Source organism: Penicillium taxi (genome assembly GCF_028828555.1).
Source record: "Penicillium taxi strain IBT 34144 chromosome Unknown utg000001l_segment0_segment0, whole genome shotgun sequence".
Taxonomy (NCBI): domain Eukaryota; kingdom Fungi; phylum Ascomycota; class Eurotiomycetes; order Eurotiales; family Aspergillaceae; genus Penicillium; species Penicillium taxi.
In genome coordinates, this window is record NW_026643203.1 from 5182975 (window position 1) to 5201932 (window position 18958).

The following is an 18958-nucleotide window of genomic DNA, read 5'->3' on the forward strand; positions in this document are numbered from 1 at the left end:
GTAGTCAAGGAAGAGAGGTAAATGTGAAATACAAATTTGAGATCTGCACCACCTGGGCAACTTGGCTTATGGAATGCGTAAGATCAAGATCATTAAGATCATTGAAATCTTTGTTTCAACCCATTTTCTAGTCTGGCCTATTTGTTGCAGCCTACTGGTTTGCTACCTAGGTAAGGCGGCCAATTTGATATTGATTTCAATTTTCTATCTAGTAAGTCAAACCATCACTTCCAAGACTATAAAAAGTAGTGGTAGGTCCACGGGTAGTATTGTCCAAGGCTGAATCTGGCCAAATACCTCATGCGGGCAAGGAACCCAGAGTGCAGGATGTATCATTGGTAAAAATTGATTGTAACGTAGCATGTAGTTTGTTTTAATGTCCATATCAATTGAGTATATACCATAGCGAAGTGTTTCGATATAGATTCAGAACTGGCAAAAGTCTTATCCGCGATTACATACTCAGCCTCATCTATTTAATCAGCCGAACTGCGATAATCGGATGGATATCTAGTGAGAGTAGATGGGAATATTAATAGATATCAGATATTAACTATATGTAACGAATCAACTCATCCCAGCTCAGAATCTTTATTGACAATTCCAGTAGTACGAATCAATAATTAGCGGTCCAAAACTTCAAACGGTTTAGACCGAAGTACTCCGTATGCCGTACTTCGTGGGGGACGTGGGGAACCCCGATTATCCGTCTGAGCCTCTCCTCTCTGTTGCTCTAGTGAGCTGAACTGGAACTTCTCTATCCTTTGACATCATAGTTCGATACAAAAAGTCTTAGTCTACGGCTTACGGCTTGATAGAGACCACTTCCCTGCTTCTCCACTCTTCCATTGTGCATTCCGAAAGAGACTCTTTCCGATTGCATCCCGATCTTTCTTGATACCCGAACGAACATGCGCGTGTCGATTTCACATCTCTGATATCAATATCCACTGAGCTATTGTATGAATCACTTTCTCTCACTTAATATATAGTCTGGCGAATCTTGGCAACTCCCCTGCAGACGCTGAGACCCGAGTCGTTGCATTCCTCTGCATTCAGTCCTGCATGACATGTTTGTTGCTTCGAACTAATCTTCCTTATGGATGAGGGCTCCGATAAAGCCCCTCGGCGTAAGAGGGTATCTAGGGCTTGCGATCGCTGTCGCAGTAAAAAGGTGAGTCATGCTTCTAACGTTAAGCCTCCTTCGCAAGTTAATCAGCTGAAAATTTCAGGACAAATGTGATGGCGTTCGTCCCACCTGCTCCGCTTGCCAGGCATCCGGTCAGACATGCTCCTACGACCCCCATGCGAAAAAACGAGGTCTACCTGAGGGATATGTGCGTGGTTTAGAGAAACTGTGGGCCCTGTCGCTCTGCAACATAGATGGATTTGAAGAAACAATGCTCGCCATGCTGGGAACAACCACAAACTCTGCCGGCCGTCGCGAAAAATTGATGTCGGTCTGGGCGGATGACAGCTCTTCGGAAAGTCTCCATGACACTTGGAAGTCTAGTCGCTTGTTTGGCGCTCTAGAGAAGATGTTATCTAACTCCGAGTCTGTTCCGGTAACTACGGGAAAACGATCGTGGAACGCTCATGACGATCAACAAGATGGCTTGGATAGTCAGTGGGGATTCAGAGCTAGTCGAGATTCGATACCTCTTGGTCCTGATGCACCACGGATAGTTGGGCCAGCAAGTATTTCGCCGAGTGCAAAACGAGTTCGCTTGTCCCAGGCCTCGGACGGTCGCAATGGCTCACCCTCATTAAATGGGCTCCATACACTGCAGCTGCCGCCCAATACATCACAACTCCTCGACGTGTATTTCGCTGCGACGCACTCATGGCTCCCTATTGTCGCCAAACATAATATTCTCCGGGCCTCGTACCTCTACGCCAATGCCCCTTTTTCCGTTGCGACCACTTCGCCTGGTTCCGGAGATCACGCCGCGCTGTGGGCGATCCTGAGCTACACCATCTCCCAATCGCAGTCTAATTCACGAACCAGCCCAATTGGGACAGTCTCTCTAGCTAGAGAGTACTATGCGGTGTCGCGAAACCTCATCCCATCTGAAAAGGAACGATATGAACTTGGCCATATCCAAGCACTGCTGTTATTGGCCTTGGTGAATATGGGCCTTGATGATTGGACCGCCGCGTGGCTTCTATGCGGCCAAGCAGTGAGGATGGCCATAGCCATGGGGTTGGGTACTTATAGAGATACGCGACGTTCTGATGAGCTGAGACAGGGCAAAGCGGTCTTCTTGGGTTGCTTTGTCATCGAGTCTTTACTATCATTCCGTCTTTCGAGACGTCCTGCTATATCGTCAAATGACTTGACCAATATCAGCTTGTTAGAGGAAGATGGACTGGAAGAGTGGAATTCATGGCCCGATGTCCTCCCTCTCACCAACGCTTCCCACAGTAAAAACTTCCCACGCAGAGGACCATTGCTGGCACTCAGCTGCTTTAATCGCTTGGTTGAACTAGCAGGTGTGCTCAACAAAATCTCACGAAACATTTCAATGGGCTATAAACCAGTCTCCTTTGCACAGCAGTTGGTATTGGATTTGAAGCAATGGGATGATGGATTACCACTGGGATGCCGGTTAATTGGAGCTGAGAGTATCTACCCGGAACGAAACTCTGCCCTGCTGCCTCATCAAAGCTACCTTGGCCTGACCTACGTGGCTACACTACTATGTCTATATTTGTACCTGATTCCCGAAGAACAGGAGATGCATCGATCACAGCGACCAGCAACTGAAGGTGCCAAGAAACTCCTATACCGAGGACTTCCCATGCTTTCACAACACTTGGAGAACTTTCACACATGTGGACTTCCGCCCATCTTTGAGATTTCCCTACGAACCATATTTGAACAAGCTTTGTCACTGCGACAGGTTGTGGAGCCATTTGACACCTTTCCTTTCGCCAAGTGGGCCGAGGAATTCCGTCAAAAGACCACCACACTGACTGCGACATGGCCCGTGTATGGTTCCTTGGTATCCGCGATGGAACGTTTACAGTATTCTGGCAATGCGACTGCCCCTTCGTTACCCAGGTCCTCTCCTCTGACCAGCTCCATGCAACCCCCTCGTGGATCACATGGCTTCACGCCAGTGGAGCAAGTCAACTACACCTCTTCCATTCTTGGGATCAGTATTCCCGTGGATGGACAGTCTGTGACACCCAAGGATACTGTGATGGGCAATACCGATCTATCTCTCATGGATATACAACAGTCCATTCTCTCGGACAAGGTCACTCCTCGAAGTGTATCAGATGTCATGTACCTAGGCAATGGCCATTCGCAGTCTCCCACTACGGAGTCTTCCACCTCCAACGCTAGGATTTCGGATAAAAAGCAACTTACCAGCGATCGATCTGTACCAGGCGGTGATGGCATGGGATTCAACTCCGCAGGCACGGACGACCTCGATGCCATTTTCAAAGATCTTGCCTATTTGGACACCACCGAGTGGTCTCACAACCGCGAGGCTGGCCTGAAAGACTTTGGATTCCTGGATGATAGTACCTTCCAAGCGTTCTGTCATGATCCCGATCGGTTGGTAGGATCTCACCCTGTCGTGCATCCTCCATCGATCGCCGACATATGGCCACCCCCTGGATTTTTCCCGGAGACATTCCAAGAAGCGGAGACCAGTATGGGTGCGTGAGTTGATCTCGCCGATCTCGCCGATCTCGCGATTACTGGCCACGTGATGATCGATATTGTGTGTCAAAGCCTAACCTCCAGTCGAAATGACCCACTATGGAGATCCCATACATGTACTAAGTAGTGATTGTCAGGCAGATCTTGTCTGTGCTGTGTTAAAGGTGATCAGGAGGTAAACCTTCGCCTTGGACTTGGACCCCTTACTTCCTCCTCTTCGTCCTCCTTTTTCTTTCCCCCATCCATCCAAAACCCGAATGATTTGCCACCTTGATGGAATGGACCTACTCTAGAACAGTAGAAGGGTGAGATGGTGGTTTCAAATAAGGAATTCATAAGGGAATTGATGGAAAGGCATCATGTTAATTGTCGATATACCCGCACGGTAGGGCTTCCCTCCGTGCAATAGTACTAGTTATACTATGTACTTTTACTATGTACCAAAGTGAATAATTCAATAAATTTCAATAGAATATTTCAAGGTTCCATCAATTGCATTTGAAGGTAAGGAAGGTATTATTTATCATTTTACCCAGGTCCGATAGTATGTGAATAGTGTATACTTACTCATCATGTGACTGTTTCACATCCCGTTCTTCTTGTCCTTCTTTCTTCCTTGTCCCATCAGCCCCTTCAGCCACAACCGACACTATCCAATTAGAAATCTGACTTTCCTTGACGATCGGTCGATCTTATTCTATCCTATCAGGCTATCAGGCCGCACTTATGACGCAGCTAGTGGGGCAGAGGAACGAACTTGTTCGCTTCTTTCGTTCGTCCGTGTTTCAGTTTATGCCCTGAACCGCGTGGTTGAATGATCCACCTTTAATTCCAAAACCCGTCAAAATCCCGCAATGCTTGGCCTATCAACTCCTTATTTGAGTTGAACTTGATGATCCCCAATTTACGTACATTCCTGTCTATCCGACAATCTACCCATGTGGGGAACAAAAAAGGCACTTATGATGTCCCATTTCTCTTCATCCCCTCAAGTGGGTTTTCTCTAACTAAACTGCCTAACCTATTTCTTCTTCCCCTCCTTTCTCTCTCTCTTCTCTCCCTTCTATTTACACATTCATTTCACTTTACGTTCATTTCATATTTGGTTATCATGTTTAGTTCTCCAAGACGATGGATTATTATCGTCTCTCCATTTCTTACCCTTACCTTGCTATACTGTCTCCTACTCACCCCTAAAACGGATGTCATTTTGGATGCCCATACCCCTCAACCATGGTTACAATCTGATCGTAGCTATATCGTTATCGAAGGGACACAGCAGCCACAATCCGATAACCACCCTCCTGAAATTATGGATGAGGAGACTCAGTGTGGGCACTTGACCAAGGATCTGAACGACGTTTTTGTCATTCTCAAGACCGGTGCTACGGAAGCTCTGCAAAAAGTTCCCACACAATTACGTACTGGTCTCCAGTGTGTTCCGCATTATGCCGTCTTCTCCGATTACGAGGAGATCATTAACGGCGTCCGTACCTATGACGTCTTGAACAATATCACCCAGTCGGTGATGGATAAAGAGCCGGAATTTGAATATTACCGCCAATTGCAGAAAGAAGGTCGCCAGGGGCTGACCGCTCAGGATTGGGGTGATGATACCAACGGTCCCTTCGGCAAAGATAAAAACCCCGGATGGAAGTTGGACAAGTGGAAGTTCTTACCTATGGTCGACGAGGCGTTAGAGCTCATGCCGGACGCTAAATGGTACGTCTTCATCGAGGCCGATACCTATATTGTGTGGCAGAACTTGGTCAACTGGTTGGCGCATTTGGACCACACCCAGCCTTTTTACCTCGGTAGCCCGATGCAAATTGGGGAAGTTCTCTTTGGATATGGTGGGGCAGGAGTGATCCTCTCCCATGAGACAGTTTCTCGTTTGAGTCAGCACCGCTCTAAGTTTCAGGAGAAGCTGGAAAAGATAACGGCGAGCGAATGGGCCGGGGACTGCGTTCTGGCGCGGGCTTTGGAGGAGACCAAAATCCCCTTGACCTGGGCTTGGCCCATGATGATGACTTCTCGGCCATGGCAGGTTGATCATTTCTCAGAAGCTTACGGTCATCAACCCTGGTGTTTTCCAGTCATCTCCTACCACCACATGAGTCCTCGGGATATCGAGGAGTTCTGGCGCTTTGACCGACAGTGGTTCAAGAGTGGCAAGAATGCTCTCATGCTCCACGCGGATGTCTACCGGGAGTTCATCCACAACGGCAGTCTCGCCTATCGAGACTACTGGGACAACCTGTCAGGAGCCGATATTATCTTCGATTCCCCCACGACACCGTCTGTTGACTCCTGTGCCGATGCCTGTGAACAGAATAGTGAATGCCTGCAGTATGCCTATAATCATGATGAGGGAAGCTGTAAGCATGCTTCTACTACCTTCGCTGGTATAACCAGCAACAATACATCCTCCGGTTGGATCACCCATCGTGTCCAGCGGCTTCTGAGAACTTTCCAATCCTCCTGTGATCAGGTGGAATACATTCTTTAAACTGATTTTGCGACATCTTGACTGCCATACCTCTCTCATTTCTCAGCGTATACCATATACCATATCCCTCGTTTTGGATTTTCCTTTGAATTTTTTTTTCTGTTTTTCTCGAGCCACGAGATCATTCGCATGGAGTTACACTGGGACATACTGGGGCACTTCAATATATCTGCTGGTCAGACATTACCCTTGATTATTTGGCATTCTCTCTGGATCGCTTTGGAGGTCCAGCTCATTGTCTTTTTACAGCGATACACTTCATCCAACCTATTTCCGAATTATCGATACTAGGTAGTTATAGAATAAATTTTTTTACTTAGGAATGTCATTAAATGCAAAGTTCAACAGTGTACCGTCCCATATCGTTAGCCATTTCCAATCTATTCCTCATTACTCAGACACGTCACCCAGCTCTGTCTCCTCTATGACCTGCAACTTGGTTCGATCCATCAGTAGAACAGGCGTGACGGTCATGATAATGGCGACACAGAGAACAGCGGCCTGAATCCCAAATACGAGACCGATTCCATTCCGAGCGATCCATGCTGGTTGGAAATACCCCACAGCAAATCCGCCACAGGTCCGCCACATGTTTAAGATAGCAGACACGCAAGTCGATTGGTCGGGGTATTTTTCCAAAGCGTAGGCAGTGATGGTACTGCTACTGTTAGTTCAAGTTCAAGATCTGGACCGACAAACTTACACAATAGTAGCCACCATGCCTATATTCACCATAATCCAACCAAAGGCGAGTCCCATCCAGTGTTTGGCGAAGTTAAGAGTAAGTCCGTAGGTGAGAAGACCACCGACTAAGCTGCCAATGGGAATCCATACTCCGTGAAGACGGTACTCGACGCACCAGTTGTTGCGGTGACGGTTGTAGATCCATTCGTTTAGTAAATGACCAATTACCCACCCTGAACGAGTTAGTCAAGATCATATGAAAGTGGCAACGGTAGATATATACCTCCAAGTGCCCCGATCACACCGGCAAATCTCATAGATGAAGCCTGGATGATGTCGAACATGTAAGGTGGGCTATGTAGGAATGTATCGATAGTAGTTGTGATTCCTGCAAGATAAAAGTCAGGTATGATTCAAGATGTTAGATATAAGTTAACATACCAATAGGCCAGGTGAATGTTACCAGAACAGCGATTCCTAGATAGAAATTTAGCCCCGGATACCTTGTAGCGCTCAGAAATAAACTTACCTATCAGAAATAATGGAATCTTGAACGTGTAGACCACAATACTACGAGTCCAATAAGCAAGAGTAGACTTCTTTGAGAGTTGCGTATCTTTAAAGCCAAAATATGAAGCAAGGCTGGGCTCAGCACGCTTTCCAGTTAGATAGTAGGTCTCGTGCCCGAACAAGACAACTATGACTGTGGATAGCCCGTATAGGGCAGTAAGAACACCGAAAGAAACACGCCAGCTCGTGGCGGCTCCGATATAACCAGCAATGGCAGGACCAAGGAACGGACCAACTAGGAACGTGGTTCCCCTAGTTGACTTTGTTAGTATATAAGATCTGGTCAGTCGAGATAGCAACTTACCATATATTGATCATGCGGGGCCATTCTATACAAGGTCAGCTTACATCCACGTCGGGTTCCTAAACAGCGCTTACCATCTGGACTATACATGTCGTGAATAATTGGCAATCCGACCACCTGTGGTACTGTTCCAAAGAACCCCTGGAGAGAACGAAAGGTGGTAAAGGTCGAATAGTCGTTGGATAGCGTGGCACCTAGTACCATGAACATTGTGATGACCTGTGACCAAAGCCAAATTGGATATCTAGCCGGCAATTTCGATGAGTTCGATGAGCTTTAGTTGAGATGAGGGTAAGATCTTACCGTCCATAGGCCTCGATTAATGGAACTGCAAATATACCACCGAATCCTTGCAGTAAAATTCCATAGTTCATACTTGTCGCTGAGTGATTGATTGTGATATTCCAGTCGATTGCTTGCTGAGTGATTAGTGTCGAGCCCCAAGTCATTGCTCTTGTCAAGGTTAGTATAGTGATGCTATCTCGTTAAGGTATGACGTACCCATCAGCAAGCAGAGAGCTGAACACTAATGCGAGCAGAAGTCCTGTCTTGCGCATTGGGGACCAATTCTTAGGATCCAGATTATCTATACTCTCTTCCTTGGCCAAAGTCTCGCGAGAAGGAAACAGACTACTGCTATTCAACTCTGCCATGTTGGTCGGCAAAGTCTTCTCCATATTTGGTAGTCCTAATGCCGGACCGGAATGTAGGAGTAAGGGGAGATAAAGGGACTATCGTTTCCTTAGATGATATAGATGGTGGGTAACATGGCAGGTTTTATGCATGGAAAGAGTTAATAACTTGAAACACATGGTTAGATAGACCGCGTGGCTTTTGTCTTGCAGTAAAGAAAAAGGCAAAATGAAGAAAAGAGATGTGAATAGGAAAGAAAAGCCGAGAAACTATACTTCCATGATACGTGATCGTAAACGAGGATATGAAACAACTGACAGATAGATCGCATTAGATTACACTTTGTCCCCTTTTCAGCAAAAAAAGGAAAAAAGAAAACAGCAAATAACACCGGATGTAAAAAAAGGAATGAGAGGTGATCGGCAAGTATGAGAACTATAGAAACCCCTTGCCTATGTACATTTGTGACTTGTCGCAAATCCAACTCCAAACATTTTCTTGATTATCTTCAAATCCACCACATCCAGACATCTAGATCAGTTTTTTGAAGTCCGAACTTTTTTAAAACCAATGTCTATCCTAGAATGTCTATCTAGCCTTTTGGGCTTCTCTAAAGCCCCTTTGCCGCCGGGGGCTGTGTTGGCAGCAACTGTGACTATGGTAAGTGGATGCCTACTCACAAATCACATTTCCAACAACTGATATCATAATGCTGAAATAGCCAGCATCACTTGGCTTCGTACCCGTAGCCATTCATTTTGACATCTTTGGAACCTTGGTCCGTCTAGGAGAACCCACGACGGCTGAAGACGTGGCCAAGGCCGTCAATGCAAAAATCAAGGTTCGATCGAGTAACGAACCCGAGATTTGTACGATATTATTCTTAGGCGAAGATCCATATGTATGCTAACGTGGCAAAAGGTACCAGACTTGCATGTACGCATATCCCTGTTCTTGCCGGAACCGCAATTAGATATTGAAACTGACTGCCTGCAGCGGACACGCTTTACATCATGGCTGGTCTGGGCCTGGTGGATCGCGTGGAAGAAGACCGTTTCAATGCTAATGCCATCACCCGACACATGGTTGATATGCCCTCCTCGCAGCATGGAGCAATCCACTTGTCAGTTCCCGTAAATATACGAATTAATATGTGCTGACCGTACTTGCAGCACCACCGAAGGCATGATGGCAGGCGCCTTTATGATGAAGAAACTGCAAGATACGAACTTCAGCTATCCATTCGCCGAAGCGGATGGTCCGATTCAGTATGCCTATCGGCTGATGGGTGAAGAGAAGTTAGCCAAAGAACACACTTATTCCATAATGGAGGCCCAAGGACGTATGGACAGCTTCAACCAGTTCATGGTGGGCAAGTTCCTCAAATTTGGCACATTCCCTGAACGCGCTCGGTCAAATGGGTATGATCTTCAAGCAGCTTTGAGCGGACCTGGATCAATTGCCATGGTGGACATCGGTGGTGGGCGTGGTGAGCTTCTACTGGAGGTTCAGGCTGCCTTTCCCCGTCTCGAACCAGAGGGTTTGGTGGTGCAGGAGTTTAATGCGGCTATCGAAGACGTACCAGGTGTACGCTTTATGGAATGGAACTACAAGGTGACTCCCGAGCAGCCCATCACTGGCGCTCGGATCTATTCTCTACAGCATATACTACACAATTTGCCTGATCTAGATGCAGTGTCGCTACTGCAGAAACTATCGCGCGCCATGTCGTCCTCATCTCGCTTGTTGATTATCGAGTACGCCAAGAATATGACCTATACATCGCTTCATGCCAATATGATTGCGCTGTACGGAGGTAGGGAGCGCAGTCCAGCCGAGTGGAGACAAATAGCTGAAGTATGTGACTTGAAAGTGACATTTGAGGCATACGAACAGGGAGGGGAGTCTTTAGTAGAGATGCAGAAATTTCAGATCTAGTGGATCGAGATCGAGATTGCGATCAGTAGATCATTAGATCTTATGGCGGGAGATCGGGTTCATCTCAGAGAATACGAGGATAATTATCTTAGACAATGCTTGGTGCATAAACTGCGGCGTTGCGGTGACGAACTCATGGACTTTTCCTAAAGTAATCTGATTCATCAAATTCTTACTCCCAAACTCCCACCAAACCAACTAATGATCGACTATGAATCCCCTTGCATATGAGCTTTGATAGAGACTCGGATACTTCTTCCCTTTGAATTAAACCAAAAAGCACCCTTCTTGACTCCCTATACCATATCGATAAACTTCAATATTGCGCTCCTTTCTTCGTATTCCTACGACTGATGTTATTGTCATTACGGGGATTCTCCGGTACATGCAATTCCTACATGACAATGCCTGACTCTCACATCCCTTGCATATAATCACATGGTTATTGCATATAGCGCATTGGAATGTCTCTTAGGCCATCCACATGGGGCCTGGAATGCTGCAGCCCGGTGGGCACTTGGAAGGGATGGCTGATGGGTTTACAGCAGAGGTCAAGGACACACGGTGAAGGCCGCCAGACATCCTTGCCTCTGCAGTCTATTTTCAAAACCTTAGTAGGTTCCAGCGACCAGCGACTCTTGAAGAAGTGGACTCTTATAGTGATTCATTCCATGCTTATTTGTCCTGTATCCCTGGAATCTACCTACCGAGTGATCGGAGCAGAAGTTCATCGGCTTGCAGCAGGCTGAGCTACTTCTGGGTAATGGCTGGATATTGATCTGACTGATCAGTACGAAGCAACTCACCGGTTGAAAACACATCCAATTTCATTTTACACAAGCGTTGATATTTGTATATGATCTAACTCCCTCGCGCTATCTCTGTCACTCCTGGAACTCTCGTTCCTATATAGCCCCCCTGCGTGCATTCCATCGCATAATGGATATTCCGCCACCAACTGAAGGGGATGTCAACATCGGTGAGTACTTCTGTTACGTAGTACTTTTTAGGGAAAGTAGGTTTACTGATAGATCTTCTATAGGGTCTGTTACTTTTGATGTTTGCTGGGTAAGCCAAGGACTTAGTGTGTTTCATGATTGTAGCTGCATGAACTGATCAGGACATAGGTTCTCACGGCTCTCGTTGGTCTCGCTTTACTTTTCCGATATGGAGTCAAGATCTGGCTTCGATGGTCATTACCTCAGGTCAGTGCCCCAGAGAGAATCTGGGGTACCGAGGATTTGTTCTTCTTCGTGGGCTATTGCTTTGACCTCACTCATATGATATTGATTCACATGAGGTAAGTCAATCATTCGTCTAGTACAATATGATCCACACTAATAAACATCACTAGTACACAATGGGGCTTAGGACGACACTTTTTCTACCTAACAGCAGAGGAAAAAATGAATGCACTAAAGTGGGACTTTATCTCTCAGCCCTTTGCAGTGACCGCTGCCATGGTCTCTCGAACAGGAATGATGTGGTTCCTTCTGACGTGCTTTGCGACCAGTGATCGCAAGATTCGATTGTCGATCATAGTCTGCGCGGTTGTGCAGATCGTTGCCAACATGATTACTACTGTACAGATCATTTTACAGTGTGGACCGAATCCATACCGCTCTGTTTGTCTTCCCGTCGGTCTTTTACAGTGAATACCATCTAAATACTGTCTATAGGTTGACCGAACACAGTATTTTCATTATATGTGGACCGCACTACCTGAAGATGGATCGGTGAAATGCCAGTCACCGAATGTCCAAACCACTATTGGCTTTGTCCAAGGTGGTTTCAACTCCATCATTGACTTCTTTCTGGCGGTATTGGCCGCTGTGGAATTGTGGCAGTTCTTTCTAAGAACTCTACAGAGAGACCATAAAACCTCTTTCTGGTCTCAGTTTCAGAGCATTAACCGTACTGTTCGGTCTCGTCGCATCTGGCAGACGCTGACATTGAGTGGGCCACTTTTGCTATCTGGTGCAGCTTCCATTGTCAAGACATACGTTCGTATTCCCCGGAACTCTACGGTATCATCTTATTAATTATCCCATAGAAACTCAAGTCTTTGGGTGATAGATTGGACTTTACTTATAACATTGTATCCTTCATACTCTGGGTCAAGTAAGCAGCTCTTACCTATGATTAATAGCCACAACTGACATGCTCCAGAATCGAAAACTACAGTATCCTTCTCGCATCTTGTGCTCCAGTCGCAAGATTGTTTCTACGGACTGTTGTCGATGCTCGCCGCGACGGTCGACCATTTGGCTACTGGAGCAAATCACGATCTAATGACAACACAAACCAACGTAAGGAATTCGAGATGAAGCCTCGTGTCAAAGACCAGTGGATGGATACGACGCTAGCAACAACAACAGATTGGAAAGACGAGGAAACCCAGGCTCATTGGGATGGGACGAATGAGCGATCTGCGAGTCGGATTTCCAGAGCTATGCAGCCGGATCATATTGATGATGGATGTGTGACAGTCAAGACTGATATCGTTGTGGAGGTTGATGTTGATGATAGGCACTCCCGCGCCTCATCGGGTGCTATAAGGCTATTACCAGATGGGGGTGAACCTTCTTATTCGGAGAACTAATGTCTTTTATATTTTGTATAATGTAATTTCAATTCCTAAGGTTGCCATGAATTTTAATTGATGAGTGCTGCCTAGTTAGATAAATCAATAGAGGGTAGAAGAAACAACCTCATCATTGATGGTGATGATAATGATGGTTGATGACGACGAAAATGAATTTTGAGGTAGCGAAGAGCAAAAGGGAGGTCCGTTCGACCCTAGCTACCAATCAGGGGACTTAATTTTTAAAGTCCACTAATTTTGTAGTGTTTCGTCAGAAAGTTGCTGCTTTAATCTAGTTACCGTGCTGGTCATGTATGATTAGTCATGTTTGATATGTATGTTGAGTAAATAGTTAATTATGTTAGATTAGTTGGTTGAGGACGAGAACACTTGGAACTCAAGTACCTGGTCTGGAAGCATCTCATTAATTGATGATGATCATCACTTACCGGAAGTTGACTTTATGATCAATGATTAGGCATAATGAATAATGCATTCCACGCTATTTGCCACGTGACGTAGACTGATTGTCAACTTGGGCGAGGAAGTGGGATTATAGGAACCAACCAGAAGACTTCACAATCTCAAATATGTGTGTATTCGCAGTAGTAAATCTTACTACAGTAAAGAGCGTACGGAAGCTGACTAATAAAGAACACTAGACTAAAATAGATCTGGCCATTTGACACTGATAAACCAACTGTTCTCGGCACTATCTGATATCCCTCCTCGACGATGGCAATCAAGAAGACAACATTGCCATTCCGTCGGGGATCCGACTCTTCTGAAAAGGACTTTTTCGATATCCCCGAAGAATCCATCTTATCTGTCGTAAAGCGCCAACTTCGTTATGTGCGTACTTGGGTTATACTTGCGGTCTTTTTCGTGTTGATTAAATGGATGCGCCGCGAACATTCTCCACCGTCACATCTTGCGCCTATACACTACGATGAAGTCGACTGGTCGCGGTACGCCTACACCACATATGCGACCTCAGAAACATACCTCTGCAATTGCCTCATGGTATTCGAGGCCCTGCACCGTCTCGGATCCAAGGCAGATCGTTTACTATTTTATCCCCTAGAATGGGACCTGGTTATCGACGACGCAGAAGATCGAATCAGTGAACTATTGGTGATGGCCAAGGATCTATATAATGTCCTGCCGGTGCCGGTTGCCATTGAGGGTATCAAGATAGATCCAGAGAATGGTAAGTTTGGACTAAGACCTGTTGAAGATCTGAATAGGCTAATCTCTTTACAGAATTCTCTCGAGCATCATGGGACACTAGTACGGCAAAGTTATTCGCATTTGGCGTGGTCCAATACAATCGAGTCATCCACCTCGACTCCGATATTACACTCCTGCAGTCCTTAGACGAGCTGTTTTTCCTCCCTCCAGCAAAGATCGCCATGCCTCGAGCATACTGGCTATTACCCGAGACAAAGACCCTATCATCCCTTATGGCTGTCATCGAGCCATCTTTCCAAGAGTTCAATTCTATTCAAGAAGCCTCCCTACCCGCTCTTAACGGCCAGGTGCAACTGAACCTGACTATTACACGATTTGATATGGAAATATTGAATGACCGGTATGGCGATACTGCCATGGTGCTTCCGCATCGGCAGTATGCTCTAATCTCTGGGGAGTTCCGTACTAAAGACCATCGGAAATTCCTGGGTGCAGATCATGGAGAGTGGAATCCAGACAAAGCTCTGGCCGAAGCCAAATTTGTACATTTCTCCGATTGGCCACTGCCGAAGCCTTGGGTGATGTGGCCATCGTGGCAGCTTGCAGAAATGCAACCTGCGTGTGATATTAATCCGGGTAGCATGGACGAGAAAGGTTGTCGTGACCGGGAAGTTTGGAAAGATCTTTATGATGACTTCCGAAGGCGAAGAAAGGTAATTTCCTAATGCAACTTTTTTACCCCTGTTTCAACTTCTCACAGATTACAGGATATTTGCCGGCTGCTGAGCTTCCCGGCACCCATTTAGTCCCTACACACCACGTCCCAGAGTCATGAGAACTAGTTGTACAGTATTGGGGTGGGAACATGAGCGATTGGGCATTTTCTGGAGTTGTGAGCTGGTATTGATACCATATATGTAATTTCTGAATATTGACATTCAAAAGTTCTCGGTAGTTGAAAGTCTACTACTATAGATCAAAATAACTGCATTGATGATGCGATGGGTGTTTATAACGAGATGTATATTCTTTCAGGGGTATCACTCATACCTGTTTATGTCAGTTCCTTGTGCTATTTATATTTCTGTAAGTATTTTGAGCAGCATTACACTTTCCATCCTCTGCATGACACTACCGTGTCGGAGGACAGCCCAGTTAGATTGGGCTGCTCTCAAGTATAACCCATACCTTTCCGCCACCAGTTCCAAACGCCCCGCTGAGCCATGCAACCGCCAAACTCCTTGACACTCTCCACCTCGGACAGACCGCTTTGATAGTCCGAAATTCGATCCAGCTCAGGCATCAATTGTCCGGGTCGAGTGACCAGCTGAAAGTCCTTATAGCGGAGCTTTCGCACGATGCCCACCCAGGACTCGACCTGTAACATCTGATCGCTTTCCACGTACATTATGCCGGGGCAGCCACCGGAGCGTAGGAGGACAAAACATTTGTGGGTATCGGCTGCACGTTTAAGGGCAGCCACTTTCTTGCGCGAGGTGATATGGTGAGTCCGGATCAGGGCATTATAAAACATTATTCTGATATAGGCGAGGTGGGCATCGTTGGCATAGAAGCGTTTGACAAGAAAGGCATACGTAAGGTTACAGAAACTACCTAGTCCTAATACGGCTAGGCGTATGAAGATCTGTATTACTTGGTAAACTAGAAATGTAAATTAGGTGAACAATACAGGTATTGTGTATTAGCCGTATGGTAAATACATTATCGGTAACTGACATCTGGACCAGTTCCCAGGTCGCGTCGCCTAACATGACAGTCGCATCACCTATCATGTGACTTGGCGTAAAAGTTCGCGTCACCTAACATTTGTCAATAATGTCTTGTAATTAAAAACATAATTACAGTATTTTGTGGCTTTGATATGTACTACCTGCCTACGGAGTAACAGAATAAAAGAATAAATATCAGATATCTAGTATAAATAACTAGTTAACTCACTTCATTAGGCTCATCATCGACCGCAGTCATAAGGAAGATTTTCGTCATTTCCATTCCCATCATAAGACCTCAAATCTAGAAGATCATTAAGAGTTTGATCACCCGTTGTAATCCACTCTAAGCCATTCTAATATCTTTAGAGGAGTTGTAAAGGAAATGAAAAATGGTTTACCGCACTAAGCCTAATTAAATGTTAGGTGACGCGAGCTTTCGCGCTAAGTCACATGATAGGTGATGCGACTGCCATGTTAGGTGACGCGACCTGTAGACACGTTTACTCTGTACCGGACGGAAGTTCACTCTCTTCGTCTGTTCAACATGTAGAATTCCTAAAAGAACCATTGCTCAGCATTCCCAATACTGTCCAGTCTGACTGTCCACGAGACCATTTGCTTGTACCATGGGCATGTAAGAAAGGAGTTGGCTCTGGCCTCCGATATCGGGGTGTTCCTTGGCCTGACAGGCCGGGTGATTGACGTCTCCAACGAAGAAACTATAGTCGACGTTGCCGGAGCATACACACTTCTTCTCTTGGTATGTAATTGGCCATTTGAGGTGAGTTTCTAATTGCATGGTATACCTGGGGAATTCGCATTCATCACATACATGGTGTCAATAACGCTGCACATGAGAGCGTCAATACAGCACCTCGCTAGTACTTCGGACCGGGCCCTTCAAAAAGGGCTTTTTCTAGGAACCTTCTTGATTACCGTCATCCTTTAAGCCGAGGTAGCTTCCCTGGTGAAGTAGAAATAGAGTAGTATATCGATGACGCGGAAATGAAGTTGAAACTCAAGTACTCGGGAGCGAAATACTGTCAGGCACTATCGTCACTATTACACTTACAAGTTACAATATACCACCTTTTGGAAGGTATTAAGGTTAACAGGCGCGGCTGGTAAGTTTTTGGAACATTAAGATGGATGAGGGTCAAAAAGTTCAGGAGAAGTTGAGACTTCTCTCTTAAGCCTAGTGATCATCGATCCAGCCAAGTTCAATCAGTTTTCTCGGCTCCCGAGGTCTGAATCTGTCTCTACTATATAGATAACTACTTCAATAATCTAATCCCCTCACTTTCTAACCATATTTCTTCTTCATCAATTCATAATTAAACTTTCTCAACACAGTCTGAACACCTTGCTGAAAAACACTGGTTTCGACGCTCTTCTATGTGCAAAACCTTAGAACGTATTCTGCGATGAGGTTGAACAACAATAATGTGGAACATGATACACTTTATGTGAATATGTGGAAATAGACGTGCTGTTCATCATAATAACCACCAGCGTTTGATTCTGATGGGCTGACAATACTCAATCTGGACGTCTTTGATGATGCGCATGATGTCGACTTTTTGACTCTTCTATAATTTCCTATGAATCGTAGACATTTATCCAGGCTGGAAGCTATCTATGTAAGTTGAAATATTTCATAATCAGATAATATTTTCAATGGAACGAATTTAGCATCTATCCAAATCTCTGAGCATATGCCCGAAAATTGACAACGTAATACTGATCTACATAAGGGTAAATAGCCTCAAATAAAACGATATTCATACTTGAGAACATAATAGAGTGAAAGTTAATACTGAGAAAACATATGAGTGGAGGAGCTCATAAAATTCAGTATCAATATGAGATAACTGTCAACTGCATGTCCAATTGACATGGGCAAGAAGTCAAAAAACTACACCCTCAAGAGATTTGTGCGTGCCTGATTAGGCAAGAAAGTTGGAGTGATGCAGTCAGTCTTGGATCAGCCTTGGAGATGGCGCCTGGCATCGTTCACGTAGTCCTTAACCTGATCAGAGTCTTCCTTCTTGGAACCACCAAGCTGCTTGTTGTCAGAGCCTCCGCAAGACTTACGGGTGGCACGCTTTTTCTTTCCAGGATCGAGAGGCTTACGGGCGGAGCGCTTGTTCTTCTTCTGGTTGATCTTCGTCTTGTCGACCTCCTGGCGATGAAAAACGGTGCCAAAAAGGCGCGCAAACTCCGGATTGGACCTACTTTATAAGTCTTTTAGTATAGTCCTCCAAGATCTTTGATCTGTTGATAAAACTCACGCGATCTCTTCCAACTTCTCGGCGATTTCATACATCGCAACGCCCTTTCCTGCGCCAGGATCATTATCGATTTTGATCACAACACCACGCCATCCTCCCTGGAGCACGAACATTCGAATGTTCTCAATTCCAGCAAGTCTCTCAGCATCACTCGTCATCCTGCTGTCGCATGGTTGGAAGCAGCCTGTGTGGAGTCGGCGAAAGTGTCGTCGCAGGGTATTCTGCTGACTCACCTTAATACCGCACATAACATTGTTTTCGTCTGCAGCAGGGCAGAGACCGAAGTTCATCTTGTTGAATTTGGTCAAGCCATTGGGTATCAAACCATTGTCGACATCATGTTGGATGTGTTTGGCTGTGACCTCAGCACTGGACTTTAGTTTTCCACCTGTAAGTTCAAGCCATCCAGTCGGCTTCCAACCGGGATTGTGATCAATGATTGGGCCTAGAAAATGTTAGAAGAAAATAAAAGATAATAATAAGAAATGGACTTAGTCTGAGAACCGCATGAATGGCCGAAAACGGGGTGTCCGAGAGACCAGTGACGGTGTCTCCTGTGCAGATCAGTGAAGTACTGGGCGTCTAGCCCAGTGACTTCAAAAGATGCGGATAGGGACTCATCCATTCTGTCCTGTAGTTTATCATCAGTGACCGGACCCTGCAGCGCAGGATCGATATTGTTATCCATACTGGAGTGAGAGAGTGGTAGAGCTTGGAGGCAGGACGAAGAGATAAACAAAACTGAAAAATAAATGGAAAGGAAAGATTGAAATGGGATTGGGAATAAAATTAAAGGGAAAGGGTGCTAGCGCGACTCACCAGGCAGAAGCAGAGGTCACGAGACT

General features: G+C 45.6%; 9 protein-coding genes across 9 annotated transcripts; 5 read left to right on the forward strand and 4 right to left on the reverse strand.

The window, feature by feature from the left end:
- Window positions 1-1099: 1099 nt before the first annotated feature.
- On the forward strand, window positions 1100-3680 carry N7495_001878 (putative C6 transcription factor; the record flags this gene model as incomplete). The annotated part of the gene is made up of 2 exons (XM_057204548.1): window positions 1100-1174; window positions 1233-3680. The coding sequence occupies 2 exons, from the start codon at window positions 1100-1102 to the stop codon at window positions 3678-3680; spliced, it is 2523 nt and encodes an 840-aa protein (XP_057068621.1).
- A 1107-nt stretch (window positions 3681-4787) lies between these two features.
- On the forward strand, window positions 4788-6185 carry N7495_001879 (uncharacterized protein; the record flags this gene model as incomplete). Its single annotated transcript, XM_057204549.1, has 1 exon — window positions 4788-6185. The coding sequence occupies one exon, from the start codon at window positions 4788-4790 to the stop codon at window positions 6183-6185; it is 1398 nt and encodes a 465-aa protein (XP_057068622.1).
- Window positions 6186-6575: 390 nt separating this feature from the next.
- On the reverse strand, window positions 6576-8420 carry N7495_001880 (putative MFS transporter; the record flags this gene model as incomplete). The annotated part of the gene is made up of 9 exons (XM_057204550.1): window positions 6576-6843; window positions 6889-7102; window positions 7153-7257; window positions 7311-7346; window positions 7399-7691; window positions 7744-7768; window positions 7818-7987; window positions 8047-8196; window positions 8245-8420. The coding sequence occupies 9 exons, from the start codon at window positions 8418-8420 to the stop codon at window positions 6576-6578; spliced, it is 1437 nt and encodes a 478-aa protein (XP_057068623.1).
- A 526-nt stretch (window positions 8421-8946) lies between these two features.
- Window positions 8947-10314, forward strand: N7495_001881 (putative O-methyltransferase; the record flags this gene model as incomplete). The annotated part of the gene is made up of 5 exons (XM_057204551.1): window positions 8947-9036; window positions 9098-9245; window positions 9298-9312; window positions 9373-9499; window positions 9549-10314. The coding sequence occupies 5 exons, from the start codon at window positions 8947-8949 to the stop codon at window positions 10312-10314; spliced, it is 1146 nt and encodes a 381-aa protein (XP_057068624.1).
- A 939-nt stretch (window positions 10315-11253) lies between these two features.
- On the forward strand, window positions 11254-12916 carry N7495_001882 (uncharacterized protein; the record flags this gene model as incomplete). Its single annotated transcript, XM_057204552.1, has 6 exons — window positions 11254-11382; window positions 11442-11614; window positions 11669-11939; window positions 11994-12317; window positions 12368-12435; window positions 12484-12916. The coding sequence occupies 6 exons, from the start codon at window positions 11254-11256 to the stop codon at window positions 12914-12916; spliced, it is 1398 nt and encodes a 465-aa protein (XP_057068625.1).
- Window positions 12917-13633: 717 nt separating this feature from the next.
- N7495_001883 (Glucose N-acetyltransferase 1) lies at window positions 13634-14895 on the forward strand (the record flags this gene model as incomplete). The annotated part of the gene is made up of 3 exons (XM_057204553.1): window positions 13634-14108; window positions 14162-14802; window positions 14857-14895. 3 exons carry the CDS (start codon window positions 13634-13636, stop codon window positions 14893-14895), a joined length of 1155 nt encoding a protein of 384 aa, XP_057068626.1.
- Window positions 14896-15260: 365 nt separating this feature from the next.
- N7495_001884 (uncharacterized protein) lies at window positions 15261-15623 on the reverse strand (the record flags this gene model as incomplete). Its single annotated transcript, XM_057204554.1, has 1 exon — window positions 15261-15623. The coding sequence occupies one exon, from the start codon at window positions 15621-15623 to the stop codon at window positions 15261-15263; it is 363 nt and encodes a 120-aa protein (XP_057068627.1).
- Window positions 15624-16393: 770 nt separating this feature from the next.
- On the reverse strand, window positions 16394-16621 carry N7495_001885 (uncharacterized protein; the record flags this gene model as incomplete). Its single annotated transcript, XM_057204555.1, has 1 exon — window positions 16394-16621. The coding sequence occupies one exon, from the start codon at window positions 16619-16621 to the stop codon at window positions 16394-16396; it is 228 nt and encodes a 75-aa protein (XP_057068628.1).
- A 1185-nt stretch (window positions 16622-17806) lies between these two features.
- On the reverse strand, window positions 17807-18801 carry N7495_001886 (uncharacterized protein; the record flags this gene model as incomplete). Its single annotated transcript, XM_057204556.1, has 3 exons — window positions 17807-18053; window positions 18114-18558; window positions 18618-18801. The coding sequence occupies 3 exons, from the start codon at window positions 18799-18801 to the stop codon at window positions 17807-17809; spliced, it is 876 nt and encodes a 291-aa protein (XP_057068629.1).
- Window positions 18802-18958: the final 157 nt, after the last annotated feature.